Below are 19,859 nucleotides of genomic sequence, written 5' to 3'. Positions count from 1 at the left end.
CACCTCCTACCTTGCCCTTCCACTTACGCGAAATTCTAGGAAATTCAAACCGATCTGTTACGACAGAAGGCAGATCAGTGGTTTCCTGAGGGCAGAGGGTAGAGGGAGGGCTCGGTTACAAAGAACCGCAAACAACCTTCTGGGCACTATGGAAATGTTTGTTAACTTGCTTGTGGCGGGGGTGTCACCTTCCTACCTCGTTCTCGATACGTGCTGTGTGTGGCACATCGATTATACTTTAATAAAGTCGTGAAAAATAGCACATAGGAACTCAGTGGTACACGTACTGGATTTAACAGGAGACTCGGTGTCTTCAGTTTTGCATCCGAAGCTTCACTCAGTTGCCACAAGCATTATAGTCATTTCAAAAGCTTTATTATGGGGGCCCCTGGGCGGCTCAGTCGGTTGAGCGTCCGACTTCGGCTCAGGTCCCGGAGCTCATTGCTCGTGAGTTCGAGCCCCGCGTCGGGCTCTCTGCTCACCGCTCGGAGCCTGGAGCCTGCTTCGGGTTCTGTCTCTATCTCTCTGCCCCTCCCCTGCTCGCTGTCTCTCAAATATAAAATAAAACATAAAAAAAACATTTAAGATTTTCTTTGTCTCCCTCTGCCCTTCTCCCCCGCGCACACACTCTCTCTCTAAAAAAATAAGAATAATAAAAAGCTTTATTCTACTAAGGCGTTTCCCATTCGGTCATGATATTTTGACAACAACCCTGCGCACTAAACATTCTTCCCCTCGTTTTATAGAAGTGGATGGGATGGGGGAGGGGAGGTCAGAAACATGGCCAGTCACATTCAAAGGTTTATCTGACTGCAAAGACCTCCATGAATTCTGAATTCTTTAAAAAAAAATTTATTATTTTTTATTTGGTTTTAATGTTGCTTTATTTTTGAGAGAGAGAGAGAGAGACAGAGCAGGAGTGGGGGAGGGGCAGAGAAAGAGGGAGACCCAGAATCCGAAGCAGGCTCCAGGCCCCGAGCGGTCAGCCCAGAGCCCGACGCGGGGCTTGAACCCATGAACCATGAGATCATGACCCGAGCCAAAGTCAGATGCTCAACCGACTGAGCCGGCCAGGTGCCCCTCGAACTGTTACTTATATCCATATAGACCTTAGTTTTTTCCTTAGGGTTTCTCTCTCTCTGTCCCACATGGAGGCCTTTGGGGACAGCATTTTCAGCTCGCTCACTCATTCTTTAGCTGTATCCGTTCGGCCATTCAACTCACCTATTCAGTTCTTTATTTCAGTAATTATATCGTTCATGTCCCTTGTCTCCAGTTAGGTTCTACTTCATAACTTCCTCTTCTTGCTTCCGATTTTCAATCTCCTCTCTTGGTTCTCCACGGATATTTAGGATGCATGTTTTACATGCCTTATTAGGTCCACTTCATTGGGTAGAGTTTCTTCCAAGCCTGACCGACAGGTTGGAGCCTCCTGGGGATGCCGACAATTTTGCGCTTCAGAAAAGGTAACAATTCAGTGCTCTTTAAACTTGATGGTTTTACACTAGTTTCCTTTGAGCATTGATTTAGAGCTGAGGCAGAGAAACTGATTTCTGTTCGTCAGAAAAAAAACCAAAAAAAAAAAAAAAAAAAAACCCAAAAACAAAAAAACCAGAAAAACCGCGGACAGAAAGTGAATTACAGCGTCTGGCCAGAGCAGAGACAATTTCCTGGTTAAAAAAGAAATTGTCAAGGGGCATCCAGGGGGGAGGAGACAGCGCAGGTGCCTCTCCCCGCCTGGGTTCACCCGCAGGGGCTGACGGTTTCCGGCACCTGGTCAGCCTCTCAGCTTGGCACTGAGGTGTCTCCTTGTGGCTTTTTTCTGGCATCGCTGGACTGATTTGGACCCCAGGTGCAGCCCCCGAGGTGGGAGGGGTTGGGGCGACCCCGCCTCAAAGGGCGCAGCGAGTGATGACATCAATGCCCACCCCGCCCCCCCTTCGGTGGGAAGATCCCGAGGTCTTTTCTGCCTGGTTCCTCACAGGGTCCCCAGCAGGATCAAGCCCCGATTGCCCCCAACCGGTGGGCGTTAACACACCCTTTAATGGCCTTTCTCCCTTCTCTGGTCTCTGTTCTGTACTTCCTCACTCCTGCTGCCCGTGATCAACCCCCGCATAAACGACCTGTCAAATCACCGCTTTGGGGGAAACTCAGGCAAAATTGCGATCGTCTCCAGATCTTGTCCTATTTTCATTTTCTTCATATATATATATATATATATATATTTTAAATTTTTTTAATTTTTAAATGTTTTTTTTTTTTTTCTTGAGAGAGAGAGAGAGATAAAGAACAAATGGGAGAGGGACAGAGAGAGAGGGAGACAGAGAGTCCGAAGCCGGCTCCAGGCTCCGAGGTGTCAGCACGGAGCCCGATGTGGGGCTCGAACCCATGAACCGGGTGATCATGACCTGAGCCGATCGGATGCTTAACCGACCGAGCCACCCAGGCGCCCCTATTTTTTTCCCCTTCTTCAGACTTAGTCTTTTTTTGTGGGGGGGTGTGTGGGGGGGGGAAGGTGCACGGGAAACAGTTTACAATTAGAGAATAATATCAGTTGTTTATTGCCAGGAAAACAGCTCTGCCTTCATATCAGATTTTCAGCTGATTGCAAATGTGTGCCCCCCCCCCAGCCCCCACCTTCCCACAAGAGGCACCTGGCTGGCTGGGTTGGAGGAGTGGGCGATTCTTGATCTCAGGGTTGTGAGATCGAGTCTCATGTCGAGTGGAGAGGTAACTTAAAAATAAACAAACTTAAGACAAAGCGCGTGCACCCGTGACCAAACACAGACCCGACAAAGGGCAAGGCTTAAAACACCTCCACAGGGCGACGGCCCCGGGCGGAGGGAGGGCAGAACAGGAAACTTGACCAGTTTTCCCCCATGAGGCTTCAGTCCAGCACTCGGTGTACTTTGGGGAGTAAGGGGATTAAAATTGGTTGTAAAGATGGAAAACCGGGGCGCCTAGGTGGCTCAGTCGGTTGAGCGTCGGCTCAGGTCATGATCTCGGTCGTGGGTTCGAGCCCCGCGTTGGGCTCTGGGCTCTGGGCCGGGAGCCTGCCCGCGATTCTCTCTCTCTGCCCCTCCCCTGCGCACACCCTCTCTCGCTCTCTCTCAAAATAAATAAATAAACATTAACAAAAGACAGGGAGACAAAAGAAGAGGAGAGAGGCCAGGTGAAGACAGAGGCCGAGGCTGGACGCGGCCACAAGAGCCAGGAGTATCTGGAGCCGCCAGAAGCTACAAGAGGCAGGGGTGAATCCTCTCCTGCCCCTACGGGAGGCGAGGCCCTGCCCTGCCCTCACCCTGATTTCAGGCTTCTGACTTCCATGCCAGGGAGACAATAAACTGTTGTCGCTTTAAGCCACCCAGTTGGCGGTCGTTCGTGGCAACAGAAAATGAATGCAGCGGGTTTCTTATAAAATTGAAACACACAGGGGCGCCTGGGTGGCTCAGTTGGTTGGGCAACCGACTTCGGCTCAGGTCATGATCTCACGGTTTGTGGGTTCGAGCCCCACATCGGGCTCTGTGCCGACAGCTCAGAGCCTGGAGCCTGCTTCGGATTCCGTGTCTCCCCCTCTGTCTACCCCTCCCCTGCTCATGCTCTGTGTCTCTCTCTCAGTAATAAATAAACGTTAAAAAATTAAAAATCAAATCAAATCAAATCAAAACACACATTAACCACATCACCCAGCAGTCCGGCCCCTAGCTCCCCGGACACCCTGCAGCAGTGAAACCTTTTAAAGATTTTATTTGTCCGCAGTCTCTCGGCCCCACGCGGAGCTCGAACTCACCACCCTGAGATCAAGAGTCGTGGGAGGATGGAGTGCCACTCAGCAATTAAAGGGGACTTCTGCGACCCACACAGCGACAGGGATGAATTGTAAACGTATGAGGCTGAGGGGGAGAAGTCAGATTCAGAAAGTTGCGTATGGTGTGATTCCGTTTATAGGACATTCTGGAAAAGGCCAATCTGGTGACGAGACTAGAGACTAGCGCGGCGGTTGCCAGGGGTTACAGGTGGGGGAGGGGCTGGCTGCAAAGAGGCCCCTGAGGGAATTTTCTGGGGTGGGGGGCGGGGGACGAGACTGTTCCGGGTCTCATTTGCGGTGGTGGTTACCCCACTGGGTGTTTTTTGTCAACACTCGCAGGACGGCACGCCCCCAAAAATGGGTTTTGTCCTATTGGGTTCAAAATAAATTAATAAACAATTTTAAAAATCTTAAAACCGGAATTTTAGGATCAGAGATACCCATTCGCTTTGTATCCGTGCATTTTTATTAAAAAATATTTTCTAATGTTTATTAATTTTTGAGAGAGAGAGAGCGAGTGTGAGTGGGGGAGGGGCAGAGAGAGAAGGAGACGCAGAATCTGAAGCAGGTTCCAGGCTCTGAGCCGTCAGCACAGGGCCCCACGCGGGGCTCGAACTCGTGAACAGCGAGATCATGACCTGAGCCCCCCCAGGCGCCCCTGTTGTTGTTCTTGCTGGTGTTTTCCACCGAGAAGAGGCCTTCTGCCTGATGTGTCCTCCGGCTGCTTTCTCCCAGCTTCCCCTTGGTACTTCCTGTCACCATCTGGTTTCCAGGTTCAGCCGGGGCTGGAAGTTCCCGAAGTCCGTCTGACCAGAGTTAGAAGGTTGTGCGGACCCAACCACTGCTGGGGCTGGGCCCCCCACATCCTGCCTCAGAAGATCCTGTGGCCACCGCTGAGGACCCCCAGTACACAAGGCCAGCATCTGTCTGGCTCTGGGCTTCCTGTGACAGCTAGCAGGGTGGTGGCTGGCTACCAGTGGCTGTTGTCCGTGGTGTGGTGGCTGCAGCCCCATGCTCGGCCCGGCCAGCTTCAGATGGGTAGCAGGAAATGCGGATTCAAAGTAACATGGGATTTAAAAATTGTTTTAAAGATTTTATTTTATTTTTTTATTAACAAAAACAATTTTTTTAACATTTCTTTATTCTTTTTTTTTTTTTTTTTAATTTTTTTTCAACGTTTTTTATTTATTTTTGGGACAGAGAGAGACAGAGCACGAACGGGGGAGGGTCAGAGAGAGAGGGAGACACAGAATCGGAAACAGGCTCCAGGCTCCGAGCCATCAGCCCAGAGCCTGACGCGGGGCTCGAACTCACGGACCGCGAGATCGTGACCTGGCTGAAGTCGGACGCTTAACCGACTGCGCCACCCAGGCGCCCCAACATTTCTTTATTCTTGAGAGACAGAGAGCAGGCAGGGGAGGGGCAGAGAGAGAGGGAGACACAGAATCCCAAGCAGGCTCCAGGCTCCGAGCCGTCAGCCCAGAGCCCGACGCGGGGCTCGAACCCACAAACTGTGAGATCGTGACCTGAGCTGAAGTCGGATCCTTAACTGACGGAGCCACCCAGGCGCCCTGGCCCATTTTTCTATTAGGTTGTGGGTTTTTTTAATTTTTTAATTTTTATTTTTTTTATCATGTCTGAGGGTGCTCACTGTGGTCTGAACAAAAGCATCAGAAACCACCTAATCCCAATAGGCAAATGATTAAGTAAACAGATTTCAAGCCAAGAATGGATTTATTAAGCTGTTGAAAGGGGGGAAAATAGGTGCTTTCAAATGTAGTCACAGAAACATTATTCAGAAAGCAAAAGTGATGGGGCGCCTCAGGTCATGATCTCACAGTCATGGGATCAAGCCCCGCGCTCCGCTCGGCCTGCTTGGGATTTTCTCTCTCCCTCTCTCTCTGCCCCTCTCCTGCTCACTTTCTCTCTCTCAAAATAAATAAAAGAAAAAATTGTGACAAAAGCACTTTATTGGAACAGTTGATGACATTTGAACATGAACTGCAGATTACATCAGTACTATATTTCCTACTCGCTCTGTGGTAAAGAGGCATGGGGTTTCTAGCTCACTCTCTAGTGATTCAGAGAAAAGTGCTAAGATATATATCTATATATATCTGTATCTACACACACAGACACAGAACCTTTGTATCAGGTTCCCATGGCTTGCCAGCTCCCACAATTCCAGGAACCAATTTCTTTTTTATTTTATTTTATTTTATTTTATTTTATTTTATTTTTTACATTTTAATTTCTTTTCGAGAGACACAGAGAGACAGAGAGACAGAACACAAGTGGGGGAGGGGCAGAGAGAGAACGAGACACAGAATCCGAAGCAGGCCCCAGGCTCTGAGCTGTCAGCCCGGGGCCTGACGTGGGGCTTGAACCCACAAACCGCGAGCTCGTGACCTGAACGGAAGTCAGATGCTCAACCCACTGAGCCACCAGGCGCTCCTCCAGGAACCAATTTCTTAAGACAAATATCCCTTTCTTCCTCCTTCCTTGCCTCACTCTCTCTCTCCCTCCCCTCCCCCCTGTTTCTTTATCCTGTTTTAAAAAATTTATTCCGAGAGAGTGGGGGAGGGGCAGAGACAGAGAGAGAGAGAGAGAGAGAGAGAGAGAGAGAGAGAGAATCCCAAGCAGGCTCTTCACTGCCGGCGCAGAGCCGGATGCGGGGCTCGAACTCGTGAACCTGTGGGATCACCACCTGAGTCAAAATCAAGAGTCAGACGCTTCACCCACGGAGCCCCCCCAGGCGCTCCTATCCTATTCTTTTGGAAGATTTTATTCTTTTTTTTTTTTTTTTAAGCCATCTGTACACCCAACATGGGCTCAAGCTTACAACCCCGAGGTCAAGAGTCATATGCTCTAGTGACTGAGCCAGCCAGGCGCCCCCTCTTTGTCCTATTGGTCCTGTTTTTCTAGAGAACCCTGATTGATTACCTGCCGCGCCCCCCCCCCCCCCCAGGCATATAGTGGGCGCATATTAAAGAAAGCACAGCACAGGGGGCAAACGCAACGGTGCCTGAATCTGGGCGAAAGCCACACGGGAGTTACTTGTATTATCCTTGCCACTTCCACTTAAGTAGGAAATTACATCAATATCAGCAGTTGCCAAAAAAAAAAAAAAAAAAAAAAAAAAAAAAAAAAAAAAATTCTGAGAAGTTCATAACTTCACCAAGGGTCTAGGGCACAGAACCCACGGGTGCGCCTGGGTGGTCCATCCGTTGAGCAACCGACTTCCGCTCTGACCTGATCTCCCTGGTTGGTTCCTGGGGTCCAGCCCCGCCTCAGGCTCTGTGCTGACTGTGCAGAGCCTGCTTGGGACTGTCTTGCTCTCTGCCCCTCCCCCGCTCCCTCTCGCTCTCAAAAATAAACAAACATAAAAAAAAAAGAAAAGAAAAGAAAAAGACGAGAAAACGTTAAGAACCCGTGCTTTAAGACAATACGCAGCTTTGGTCCAAAATTCTAAAAAAAAAAAAAAAAAAGGGGGGGGGGCGAGGTCTGGCTTTCTGAGTCTCTCCCAGCTCAAGCGCCCCCTTGAGGTCAGGGTCAGTATGACAGCACCTCCTCCCTACCTGCGCCAAATCCTCAGAAAGCGACTGTCCAAGTCCTTGCTGAGCGCCCCTGGACCACACCCGTGGCTTCGTGTAGCGGCACTAAAACCCGACATCGTGCACCCTCGTGTGGGTCCCCAAACACAAATACCACACTTGTAACAGCCTGGGGGAACGCACTCCGAACTCTGTAGGGGCTTCGGCAGCATGGCGGTGGAGATGGGTCAAAAAAAATCTTTTTTTTTTTTTCCGATTTTTCTTTTGGTAGGGGTGGTGCATTTCTGTTTAACGTGTCTTTAATTTTGAGAGAGAGAGAGAGAGAGAGAGCGAGTGGGGGAGGGACAGAGAGAGAGGGAGACAGAAACGGAAGCAGGCTCCAGGCTGTGAGCGGTCAGCACAGAGCCCCACGCGGGGCTCGAACCTACGAGCCTGCGAGATCATGACCTGAGCTGAAGTCCCGGCTGCTTAACCGACTGAGCCACCCAGGCGCCCCTCCTTTCTTTTCTAAGTAAACTCTGTCTAACCTGGGGCTCGAATTCACAACCCTGAGATCTAAACTCATGGGCTCTCCCCACCCAGCCAGCCAGGCGCCCCCATTTCTGTGGTTCTAAGCCGCTCAGTTTCTGGCATTTTGTTAAAGCAGCCACAAGAGACCAACTAGGGTCCTTCCTCACCCCAGGCTCCCACGTGTCTCTGGGAGAACCCAGAAGGAAGCCGGAAACGATGGCTGTGCTCAGGGGGTGCCAACTTCAAAAGGCCAGGCAGGAGGATTTAATAGCCGGGCCACCTCCACGGACCCCTCTGGGCCTCAAAGCAACCTGGCTGGGAGGCTGGGGCTCATTCACGATCCCTGCTCCCCAGGATCCCAGGGGGATTTGATCCAGTTGGATCTCTGAGCTTTTCTGCACCTTCCCCGAGGCCCTAGAAGGTCCCACATGGGGAAACCAAGGCCAAGAGAGGGGCTGAGCCTAGATCTGGGTGGAGGGGGGAGGGGTCTCTTCTCTCTGGGTTCCACCCTCGTCAGGCCAGGAATTTCCTCAGTTTTGTGAGCCCAGCCTCCCTCCTCTGGCTGGAAGGAGGTGTTCAGAGCTCTCTGGGTAATGCCCCACGGAAGCTGCCCCAGTTGGGGTGCCCAGTGCGCAGACCAATGAGAACCCCAGAGGGGAAAGACTGGTCATTTCCTTTCTGCTGTTTGCACCCTCCCTTGGGGCTTAAAAACCACAGTCTGTGGGCAGGACGCACCTTCGATCAGCAGGGAGCCCGGGAGACCCGAATATGGTGAGTCCCCCCCAGCAGGATCATGGGGTTCAGGAACCGTCTCCCTTCTCTGTCTCCTTGCTGGGTCTCTCTCTCTCCCCACCTCTCCCCTTCTCGCTGCCTCTCCCTCTCTCTGTTCTCCGTCTCCTCCCTTCTCCCCTGACCCGCATCTCAAGACTCTCCAGGACTGGGAAACAGCTAAAAAGTAAGATCATCAAGGGATTATCCCCGGGTCCTCGGGGCTGGGATCAGAAAGGTCCCTGGGGCAGGAAATCCGAGTGTTGGATCTGGCTAGATGACATCTTCCTCAAGTGGAGAGATCCAGGAGGGGTCTTTCTGGCGGCGGGAATGGCAGGGGCAAACCCTGGGAGGCTGCAAAGAACCAGCTCGGAAGCAAGGTAGTTACTCACCCGGACTTTCAGATGTTCTGAATTGTAGAGACGGGGAAACTGAGGCCCAGGCAGGAGCAGAGATGGCCCGGGTCCTTCATGGGTGGGTGGCAGACCCAGGCTGTCCCATGGGTTCTGTGAGTGTCAAAGGGAGCCGGTCTCCAGGCTCTGGGAGGGCTCCCGCCTCCCCTGCCCCCCACCCCCCTGTGCCCCCAGGGCTGGGTCTCCAGAGAGGCAGGGCTGTGATTTAGTACCTGCCTTGGTAGAGGTTCTGGTCTTGCTTCATCTGGGTGAAAGAGGAAACGGAAGACACATTAGCTGACCAAGGAGGGGCTTGGCATTGCCTCACCCCACTTTTGAGACCTGGCTGGGGCCAACAGGACTTTGCGAAGCGGACCGACCTTTGGCTTCGGCTTCTTCTTGCCGCAAAAAGGTCCCAAATACCAAAGCGGATTCAGTGAAAAGTCACTCTGCCCGCCCAGCCCAGAGCCTCAGACTCCTTGTCACGCTGTGTTGGATCCTTCCAGAAACAGTCTACAGGTGCTCAAGAACAGAGGTGTAGGGAATAGAGTAGGGGGTAGTTTGACATGGGGGTCGAGTTGAAATAAGCTTCACGTTCTGTCTCTTCTGTGTAATAGACGAGGAGACTCCTCTTTCTTGGGCTTCCTTCTCTTTACCTTGAAGATGGGGAGAACAATCCGACGATCCTACAGAACTAGAACCTACGTCACAGGATCACTGAAAGAACTAAATGATACACGGAAAGCTCTTGCGTGCATGGTATACAGTAGGCGCTCACTGCATGTGGCACGTCTGTCGTTCCTTCCCCCTGCAAACAGACGTACGTTCTGCGCATTGGCCTACAGCTTGCTTTTTTCCCCTAGAGTAACGTATAGTATTAGTAACCGGTATTTATTGAGCGCTTACTGTATGCCAGGCCCTGTGCTATGCACTTTACATTTACATCGAGGAGGAAGATACAGTTATCATCGTGTATATTTCAAGGGGATTCGTCCTTTCCTTTTGTCAGCTGTGTGATAGTCTCTTGGGAGGGTCTCTCCCCTGTCAATAGAGATTTAGGTTGTTTCCCATGTTTTGTCTTTATTTTTTTTAAATTAAGTTTATTTATTTATTTTGAGAGAGAGAGGGAGAGAGAGAGAGAGAGAGAGAGGCAGGAAAGAGCAGAGAGAAAGGGAGGGAGAGAGAATCCCAAGCAGGCTCCACACTGTCAGCATGGAGCCCGATGTGGGGCTTGAACTCATGAACTGTGAGACAATGACCCAAGCCCAGATCAAGAGTCGGTCGCTTAACTGACTGAGTCACCCAGGCGCCCGTGTCTTTATTTTTTAAATTCAATGTTATTAGCGGCGCCTGGGTGGCTCAGTCGGTTGAGCGGCCACTTTGGCTCAGGTCATGATCTCACGGTCCGTGAGTTCGAGCCCCGCGTCGGGCTCTGTGCTGACAGCTCAGAGCCTGGAGCCTGCTTCTGATTCTGTGTTTCCCTCTCTCTGACCCTCCCCCGTTCATACTCTGTCCTCTCTCTGTCTCAAAAATAAATAAACGTTAAAAAATTAAAAAAAAAATAAAATAAATTCAATGTTATTAAAAAAAATTATTTAGGGGCGCCTGGGTGGCTCGGTCGGTTGAGCGTCTGACTTTGGCTCAGGTCATGGTCTCACGGTTCGTGGGTTCAAGCCCCGCGGGGGGCTCTCTGTGCTGACCGCTCAGAGCCTGGAGCCTGCTTCGGCTTCTGGGGTCCCCCTCTCTCTCTGCCCCTCCCCTGCTCACACTCTGTGTCTCTCTGTCTCTCAAAAGTGAATACACGTTAATAATTTTTAAAAAATATATGAAATTTTTTTTTTATTGCAATCTCCACCCCCAAAGCGGGGCTTGAACTCACGACCCCGTGATCAAGAGTCGCACACCCTACCGACTGAGCCAGCCAGACACCCCCGCTATGTTTTGTCTTTGAAACCAAAGTTACATCTTTGGACCCAAGTCTGGGTGTCCAGAACTGCAGATGCTAAGTCCGTGGGCAATTTCTCTTTTAAGAGACATTGCCAAAAGGCACACCAACCTAGACTTTCCCTCTGCCGTGCATCAGAGCGTCTTTCTCCCTGCCCCAGCGCCCTCTGCCCCCCCATCTGCACGGTTGCATCAGACTTTCTTTTGTGTGTCCGTGTGTTCCACATTTAAAAAAAAATTTTTTTAATTTTATTTTTAATTTTTAAAAATTTACATCCAAATTAGTTAGCATAGAGTGCAACATTGATTTCGGGAGTAGGTTCCTTAATGCCCCTCCCCCATTTAGCCCCTCCCCCTTCCCCCAACCCCTCCCAGAACCCTCAGTTTGTTCTCCAGATTTATGAGTCTCTTCTGTTTGGTCCCCCTCCCTGTTTTTATATTATTTTTGCTTCCCTTCCCTTATGTTCATCTGTCTTGTCTCTTAAAGTCCTCATAGGAGTGAAGTCATGATATTTGTCTCTCTGTGACTAATTTCACTTAGCATGATACCCTCCAGTTCCATCCACGTAGTTGCAAATGGCAAGATTTCATTCTTTTTGATTGCCAAGTAATACTCCATTGCATATATATCCCGCATCTTCTTTATCCGTTCATCCATCGAGGGACATCTGGGCTCTTTCCAGACTTTGGCTCTTGTCGTTAGCGCTGCTATAAACACGGGGGTGCGTGTGTCCCTTGGAAACGGCACCCCTGTATCCCTTGGATAAATGCCTAGTCGTGCAATGGCTGGGTCGTAGGGTCATTCTATTTTTAGTTTTTTGAGGAGCCTCCGTACTGTTTTCCAGAGTGGCTGCACCAGCTTGCATTCCCAGAGAAGATTTTTGTATTTTTTTTTTAATTTTGTTTTTAATGTTTACTTATTTTTGAGAGAGAAAGAGAGAAAGCCAGAGCACGAGCAGGGAGGGGCAGAGAGAGAGGGAGGCCCAGAATCCGAAGCAGCTTCCAGGCTCTGAGCTGTCAGCACAGGGCCTGACGCGGGGCTCAAACCCACAAACCGCGCAGGATCATGACCTGAGCCGAAGTCGGACGCTTAACCGACTGAGCCACCCAGGCGCCCCCATATTTTTAAGCAATCTCTACACCCAACGTGGGGCTTGAACCCACGACCCCGAGATCCAGAGGTGCAGGCTCCATCAACTGAGCCAGCCAGGCGCCTCCGGTCCTGGGTTTTACACATCACCCTAGCTCTTGGAGCGCCTTCCACATCAGAGCATAAACTCCTCATTCTTTGGGAGAGTGGCCCAGATGTGTTCTGTGGGCCGGGATGCGCCATCATTAACCCAGCCCCTTCCCTCTTGCTGGACCCTCTGGTGACTTCCCATGTTTGTAGGGGTGCTGCAGGGGCAAAGCTTTTCCCAGCCACTGGTCCTGGCAGGGTCCTGGAAGCCACAGGGTGTTCGAATCAGCACTTTCTTTTTTTTTTTTTTTTTTTTTCCCCTGGCCTTATGAAATCAGCAAAAGGAAAAGGGCCCCCGGTGAGCTCACGTCTGTCATGGCCATCCGGAAGGCACTTTGTCAGCTGAGGAGCAGGGAGTGGGGGCGTGTAGGGACGCTCCCTTTTCGGAGTCTGAGTCACTGTGTAGCCAAGGAGGCCTGGGAGCTGCTGCATCCAAAGGGAACACTCACACCGAGTTTAACCACCTGCTAAAGGTGCCCTACAGCCTCCTGCTGGGCCTGCCATTAACCCTTCAGTTAAACTGGAGCTTGGGGATAGGGGTGGGGGAGTGGAGGGAGGAGGGGGCTGCGTGGGTCCCAGAAGGAAATGGGAAGAAGGGGTGTGGGGGGGGGGATGGTAAGGGGAAGGCTCCCGCAGGGGCTATTTACCAATAGAAATATTGCAACAAGTTGAGCTTTCTATTTTGAAATGTTTTCACGCTTACGGAAAAAACGGTAAGAGCGATACAAAGAACTCCCATAATGCTCTTCACCCAGATTCTCCGGATTTGCTTTATCAGTCAATCATCTATCATCTGTCTACCTGTCATCTTTTTCCCCCCCTGAACATTTGAGAGTAAGTTGTAGGCATCACACCCTTTGGCTCTTTTTTTTTTTTTTTTAATTTTTTTAACGTTTATTTATTTTTGAGACAGAGAGAGACAGAGCATGAACGGGGGAGGGGCAGAGAGAGAGGGAGACACAGAATCGGAAGCAGGCTCCGGGCTCTGAGCGGTCAGCACAGAGCCCGACGCGGGGCTCGAACTCACATACCGCGAGATCGTGACCTGAGCTGAAGTCGGACGCTTAACCGACTGAGCCACCCAGGCGCCCCCACCCTTTGGCTCTTAAATACCTCGGTGTTTATTTCTTCTTCTTTTTCTTTTTATTATTATTATTATTTTCTTAATGTTTTTATTTATATTTGAGAGAGACAGAGCGTGGCAAGCAGGGGAGGGGCAGAGAGAGAGGGAGACACAGAATCCGCAGGCTCCAGGCTCCGAGCTGTCAGCATAGAGCCCGACGCGGGGCTCGAACTCACAGACAGTGAGATCATGACCTGAGCCCAAGTCGGATGCTCAACTGACCCAGCCACCCAGGCGCCCCTCCCCCTCGGTTTTTAAAAACATAAACACAATACCACATCACCCTCAATAAAATTAGCACTGATTCCTTACTATCGTCAAACACTCCATTTTTACATTTCCCACATTATCTCAAAAATGTCTGATTTTCCGCTTGATTATTCCACTCCAAATCCAAACAATGTCTCCATATTACCTTTGCTTGAGATGCCTCTAAATCTCCTTTAATCCATGACATTTCTTCGTCTTCTCTCTCTGTCTTTTTTTTCTTTTTTACAGTGTCATTTATTTGTGGGAGGAAGCAGACCATACCATTTGTCCTGTAGAGTTTTCTGCGGTCTGCTTGGGCTGATCTTGTCCCTATGGCGTTATCATGTTCCTCCGTCCCCTGCTTTTCCTGTGGACTGGTCGTTCTTGATCTAGAACCTTGATTGGAGCCCCATTCATTTATTGGGCCAGAATCTCTTCACAGGCGGTGCTGTGTCCTTTCTAATGCATCACATCAGATAGAACAGGATGTCCAATTGTCTGTCTTCTCTGGATGAGCCACGCAGGCGCCCCTCTTAGATTTTTTTCCTAAAGGAAGACTTTCCTACATCAACTCTTTATTTCCCTGAAATATATATACCCTGTGCAGAAATGGCAGGATAAATGCTTGATTTGTTTCTTTTCCAGAATAAAAAGGTGACCAATGGGTTTGCTTGGGTTTTGTTTTTTTAATGTTTATTTATTTATTTTGAGAGAGAGAGAGAGACAGAGAGAGAGAGTGGGGGAGGGGCAGAGAGAGAAAGGGAGAGAGACCATCCCAAGCAGGCTTTGCGCCATCAGCACAGAGCTCAGTGGGAGGGTTGATCCTTCCAACTACAAGATCATGACCTGAACTGAAATCAAGAGTCGGACACTTAACTAACTGAGCCACCCAGGTGCCCCTGGGTTTGCTTGTTTTTACTGTCATTTCGAGCTCACAGATCTTTACATATGAATGTGTTTCACTCCATAGCAATTATTTTTAGAAACTCAAATTGGCTCATCTTTGTTTTTAATGTTTATTCATTTTTGAGAGAGAGAGAGAGGGAGAGAGTGCATGAGCAGGGGAGGGGCAGAGAGAGAGAGGAGGACAGAGGATTTGCCGTGGGCTCTTCGCCGACAGCAGAGAGGCCGATGTGGGGCTTGAACTCACAAACCTTGAGCTCATGACCTGAGTGGAAGTTGGACGCTTAACTGACTGAGCCCCCCAGGCGCCCCAAGCCTGGGCCCTTTGAACGGCAGAGGGTCATTAGAGGCCATAATCTGGGTGCTAAGGCGCTCTGTGTTCTTGGACACCTATATCTTTCTCTGTTCCTTTCATCCCTTCTGTCCTTCCTCTTGCGAGGCAAAAATCTATATCTTATTCCTATTTTTTATGCTTCATCTTGGCGCCCCCCTAATATTTTCTCTCTGCTCTGACCCTGGGGTTTTGAAACGACTTAAGCTAATGGTGACAGAAGAGTACGGGTCAACCAGGAAAGAAACCGAGGCACGGAGCAGTAAGGGAACTTCCAAGGGCCCAGGCAGGCTTCAAGCAGGACAGTCGGGATCTGGCCCCTAAGTGCCAGTGCTGAGCTAGCCGGGAACCCGGAGCGAAAGGACACCTGTGTGCCCCTCTACCCTTCGCAAAATATCCTCCCGTAGTTTGAACCGAGTAGGACAAATAAATAAAGCTCTGCTCAAATCCCCCCGCCCCCGCCCCACAACAGAAACAACCTCATAAGCCCCAGCAGCGTGACTGTCCATAAAACCCCGGAATTGCCTGATACGTTTACACACCAGTGTCCATTTGCAGACACCCACCTGTCTGGGAAAGCAAACTGTGGTCTGATTGGACGGTTCCCAAGGCACAATCGTGCAAGGGCAGGAAACAAACAAAGACGGCAGCCTGTCTTTATTTACAGTTTGGATGTTTTGCCCCCCCCCCACCCCCCATGGATTTGAGGGGGAGGGGTGGGCATTGATTTTGATTCTTTAAAACAACGCATCAACATATTTACCTGGATGACTGAGCGTTGTTTTTTGTTTTGTTTTGTTTTGTTTTTTATTCCCCCTTTCTCCTTGCTTAAATACCAGGCCGAATCCCTGCCTTCTCGGGAGGTGGGGGGGGGGGGGGAGCCACTCGGAGACAGAGCACGGAGCTGTCTTAGTGGGCGCGAGGCAGCAAAAGGGGGTGATGGGCGGCAATGGGGTAGCCACCTGGGGATATCATCTCAGTTTGTTGACGGCATTAAAAAGAGCTAACAAGGGGCGCCTGGGTGGCTCGGTCGGTTAAGTGGCCGACTTCGGCTCAGGTCATGATCTCGAGGTCCGTGAGTTCGAGCCCCACGTCGGGCTCTGTGCTGACAGCTCAGAGCCTGGAGCCTGTTTCAGATTCTGTGTCTCCCTCTCTCTGACCCTCCCCCGTTCATGCTCTGTCTCTCTCTGTCTCAAAAATAAATAAACATTAAAAATAAATAAATAAATAAAAATTCAAAAAAGAGCGAACCAGCTGTGTGTCATGGGGTACAGCCCCATCAGAACGGACAGTGAGCACAACGTTGGCAACAGGACTAGGTTTTGCCCGCTCGGTTGCCGGATCCTGGGGATGTCCAGGGATTTTAGCAGGAGGTGGCAGGGCGGCAGGTGTAACCCCGTAGCTGGGTCTAGGCCCTCCACATCCCCGTTTCCCTGGGGAGAAACCTGGGGCTCCAAGAAGAGGTGTGATGGGCTCCTGGCCGCATAGCTCTCATGGGCCCTTCTTGCCTCTCTCATCCCACCCAGGACTCCCTGAATTACAGCACCCCTGAGTATCCTGATTATGGCTGGACCGTGGACCCGTACATGCCAGTGGACAAGTCTTCTAGAACCCCCACCCTGTCTGCTCCGAATGTGATTGCCCTGGTAATCTTCGCGGCGGTCTTCCTGGTGGGCGTCCCGGGCAACAGCCTGGTGGTGTGGGTGACGGGCTTCGAGGTCCGGCGAAACATCAACGCCATCTGGTTTCTCAACCTGGCGGTGGCCGACCTCCTCTCCTGCCTGGCGCTGCCCATCTTGTTCACATCCATCGTCCAGCACAGCCACTGGCCCTATGGCGACGTGGCCTGCCGCGTCCTGCCCTCCCTCATCCTGCTCAACATGTACGCCAGCATCTTGCTCCTGGCCACCATCAGCGCCGACCGCTTCCTGCTGGTGTTTAACCCCATCTGGTGCCAGAACTACCGAGGGCCCCACTTGGCCTGGGCGGCCTGCGGCGTGGCCTGGGGCTTGGCCCTGTTGCTGACCATCCCGTCCTTCATGTATCGCGTGGTGCACGTGGAGGCCTTTCCGTTCAAGATGCAGTGCGGCGTGGACTACGGGAGAGACGGTTTCGTCACCGAGAGGGTCGTGGCCATCCTGCGGCTGGTGGTGGGCTTCCTGTGGCCGCTGGTCACGCTCGGAATCTGTTACACGTTCCTCCTGATTCGGACGTGGAGCCGCAGCGCCACGCGCTCCGCCAAGACGGTCAAGGTGGTGGCGGCGGTGGTGACCAGCTTCTTTGTGTTCTGGCTGCCCTACCAGGTGACGGGGATAATGCTGGCCCTGTTCGACCCGCGCACGAGAACCTTCAAGAACGTGTCGGCTTTGGACGCCCTGTGCATCGCCTTCGCTTACGTCAACTGCTGCATAAATCCCGTCATCTACGTGGCGGCGGCTCGGGGCTTCCACGCCCGCTTCCTCAAGTCCCTCCCGGCCAGGCTCCGGAACGTGTTGACCGAGGAGTCCGTGTCCCGGGACAGCAAGTCCTACACCCTCTCCACGGCGGACACCCCAGCCCAGAAGAGCCAGGCGGTGTGAGGGGTGCGCTCCCGGCCACCCTCTGCTCGGCGCCCCCCGCCTTCCCACCCGTGCGGTGTCTCTGGGCTCACGGTAACCGTGACCTTGGTGAAACCGTGTTACCGGGAGCAACCCTGCCCCCTCCCGCCAAACAGCTCTCTGTCTGCGCGTGCGCGTGCGCGTGCGCGTGGAGCTTGTGACTAGGACACATTCGATACACAGAAGACAGATGGGAACGTCTTCGCCTTTGCAGAAGAGTGAAGGGCGCCTGCGCGGCTCAGTCGCTTGAGCGTCCGACTTCGGCTCAGGTTCACGAGCTCCCGGTTCGTGAGTTCGAGCCCCGAGTCGGGCTCTGGGCGGACAGCTCGGAGCCTGGAGCCTGTTTCGGATTCGGTGTCTCCCTCTCTCCCTGCCCCTCCCCTGCTCACGCTCTTTCCCTCTTTCCCCCCCAAATAAAATAAACATAAAAAAAAAAAGCCCAACTAAGTGTGTCGATTTAAAGTACAGTAGGTTAAAATGTTACTCAATTGGGTTTTTTTTTTTTTTTTTTTTAAATGCCTTAAGTAAAAAAGAGGTTAGATGGTCCCGGTCAGAAGCAAGTGTGTGGGAAGCTTGCCGTAAGGGGAGGTTAAGAAACATTGGTTGGGCACCTCCACGGGGGGAAGGAGGTCACGCGGGAATTTGACGTTTTACTTTGTAAACTGCTGTTTGGATTGCATTTCTCAAAATAAATAAAAGAAAAAGAAAAAAGAAAAAACTCAAGAAACTTTAAATTTTGGTTATCACTGCGGACTCACGTGTAGCTGGCTGTGAGTGATAATATAGAGGGATCTTCTGTGCCCTTGACCTGTTTCGCTATGGGAACACCTTGCAAAACGACATTACAAGATCACGACCAGGATGTGGACACCGATATACTCCAGGTGCAGGATATTTTCGTCACCACCTGGATCCCTCATGATGCCCTTTTCCAGCCCCCACCCCCCACCGACTGCCCTCCACCCTCCCAGCGGGGTCTCCCGCCCCTGGCCACCACGGTTTCACTCTCGTCTTCAATTCGGTCCTTTCCAGGAACGTTATATCAATGGACTCATTCAGTGTGTAACCTTTTGACTTTTGAAAAAACTAGTCTGCTGCGCTTGAATGATGAGCATAGGGGCGCCTGGGTGGCTCCGTGGGTTAAGCGTCTGACTTCCGCTCAGGTCATGATCTCTTAGTTTGTGAGTTCAAGCCCCGCGGCGGGCTCTGTGCTGACAGCTGGGAGCCTGGAACCTGCTTCGGAGTCTGTGCCTCCCTCTCTCTGTGCCCCTCCCCCGCTCACGCTCTGTCTTTCTCTCTCTAAAAAATAAATAAACATTAAAAAATTTTTTCTTTGAATAATGAAAATAAAAAACAATAAATGTTGAAACGCTGTGCTACTTATAATTGACTGCAAAACAGTTCTGTTTAGTGTTTTGTGTGCGTGCATGCGTGTGTGCAGATGGGCTAGAAATATCATATAGACCAGCACCATTCAACAGAAACATGCTGTGAATCTCACAGGTAGTTTCCAGTTTTCTGGTTGCCACACTAAAAAATTGAGAAGAAACGGGGGCACCTGGCTGGCTCAGCTGGGAGGGTGTGTGGCTCTTGATCTCAGAGTCGTGAATTTGCACCCCATGTTGGGGGTAGAACTTACATAAATAAATACATACACTTAAAAAATAAAAAAGAAATGGATGAAATAATAGTAATATATTTAAATTTTTTTTAACGTTTATTTATTTTTGAGACAGAGAGAGACAGAGCATGAACGGGGGAGGGTCAGAGAGAGGGAGACACAGAATCCGAATCAGGCTCCAGGCCCTGAGCTGTCAGTACAGAGCCCAACGCGGGGCTCGAACTCACGGACTGTGAGCCGAAGCCGGCCGCTCAACCGACTGAGCCACCCAGGCGCCCCTATATTTTATAATTATATTAACAACAATGACATGAGTAGCATAGTAATGTTGAATGTAATATATTCATGAACATTATACAATTATGTATTATATGAATATCAATATGTTATATAGTAATTGTGTGTATATATATATTTCAAAGATTTTATTTTAGTTATTTATTTTTTAAAATGTTTATTTATTTATTTTTGAGGGGAGGGGCAGAGAGAAGGAGAGAGAAAGAGAGATTCCCAAGCAGACTCTGTGCTGTCAGCTCGAACTCATGAACCCATGAGATCATGACCGTAGCGGAAATCAAGAGCCCGATGCTAACCGACTGAGCCACCCAGACGCCCCAAAGATTTTATTTATTTTTTATTTTATTTTATTTTTAAAATTTTTTTAACGTTTATTTATTTTTTTGGGACAGAGAGAGACAGAGCATGAACAGGGGAGGGGCAGAGAGAGAGGGAGACACAGAATCCGAAACAGGCTCCAGGCTCCGAGCTGTCAGCACAGAGCCCGACGCGGGGCTCGAACTCACGGACCGTGAGATCATGACC

The 19,859-nt window shown here is 50.7% G+C and overlaps 1 protein-coding gene across 2 annotated transcripts; it reads left to right on the top strand.

The window, feature by feature from the left end:
- Nucleotides 1-8,487: 8,487 nt before the first annotated feature.
- Nucleotides 8,488-18,134, top strand: C5AR1 (complement C5a receptor 1). 2 transcript variants are annotated; one of them, XM_058706089.1, is made up of 2 exons: nt 8,488-8,643; nt 16,346-18,134. In XM_058706089.1, exons 1-2 carry the CDS (start codon nt 8,641-8,643, stop codon nt 17,396-17,398), a joined length of 1,056 nt encoding a protein of 351 aa, XP_058562072.1. In that variant the 5' UTR covers nt 8,488-8,640; the 3' UTR covers nt 17,399-18,134. The 2 variants fall into 2 exon arrangements, with proteins under 2 accessions (XP_058562072.1, XP_058562073.1); XM_058706090.1 differs by lacking the exon at nt 8,488-8,643 and adding an exon at nt 8,912-9,020.
- Nucleotides 18,135-19,859: the final 1,725 nt, after the last annotated feature.

The sequence above is a fragment of the Neofelis nebulosa genome, chromosome 17, assembly GCF_028018385.1.
Source record: "Neofelis nebulosa isolate mNeoNeb1 chromosome 17, mNeoNeb1.pri, whole genome shotgun sequence".
Lineage (NCBI taxonomy): Eukaryota > Metazoa > Chordata > Mammalia > Carnivora > Felidae > Neofelis > Neofelis nebulosa.
This window is presented reverse-complemented; position numbering and strand designations above follow the sequence as displayed.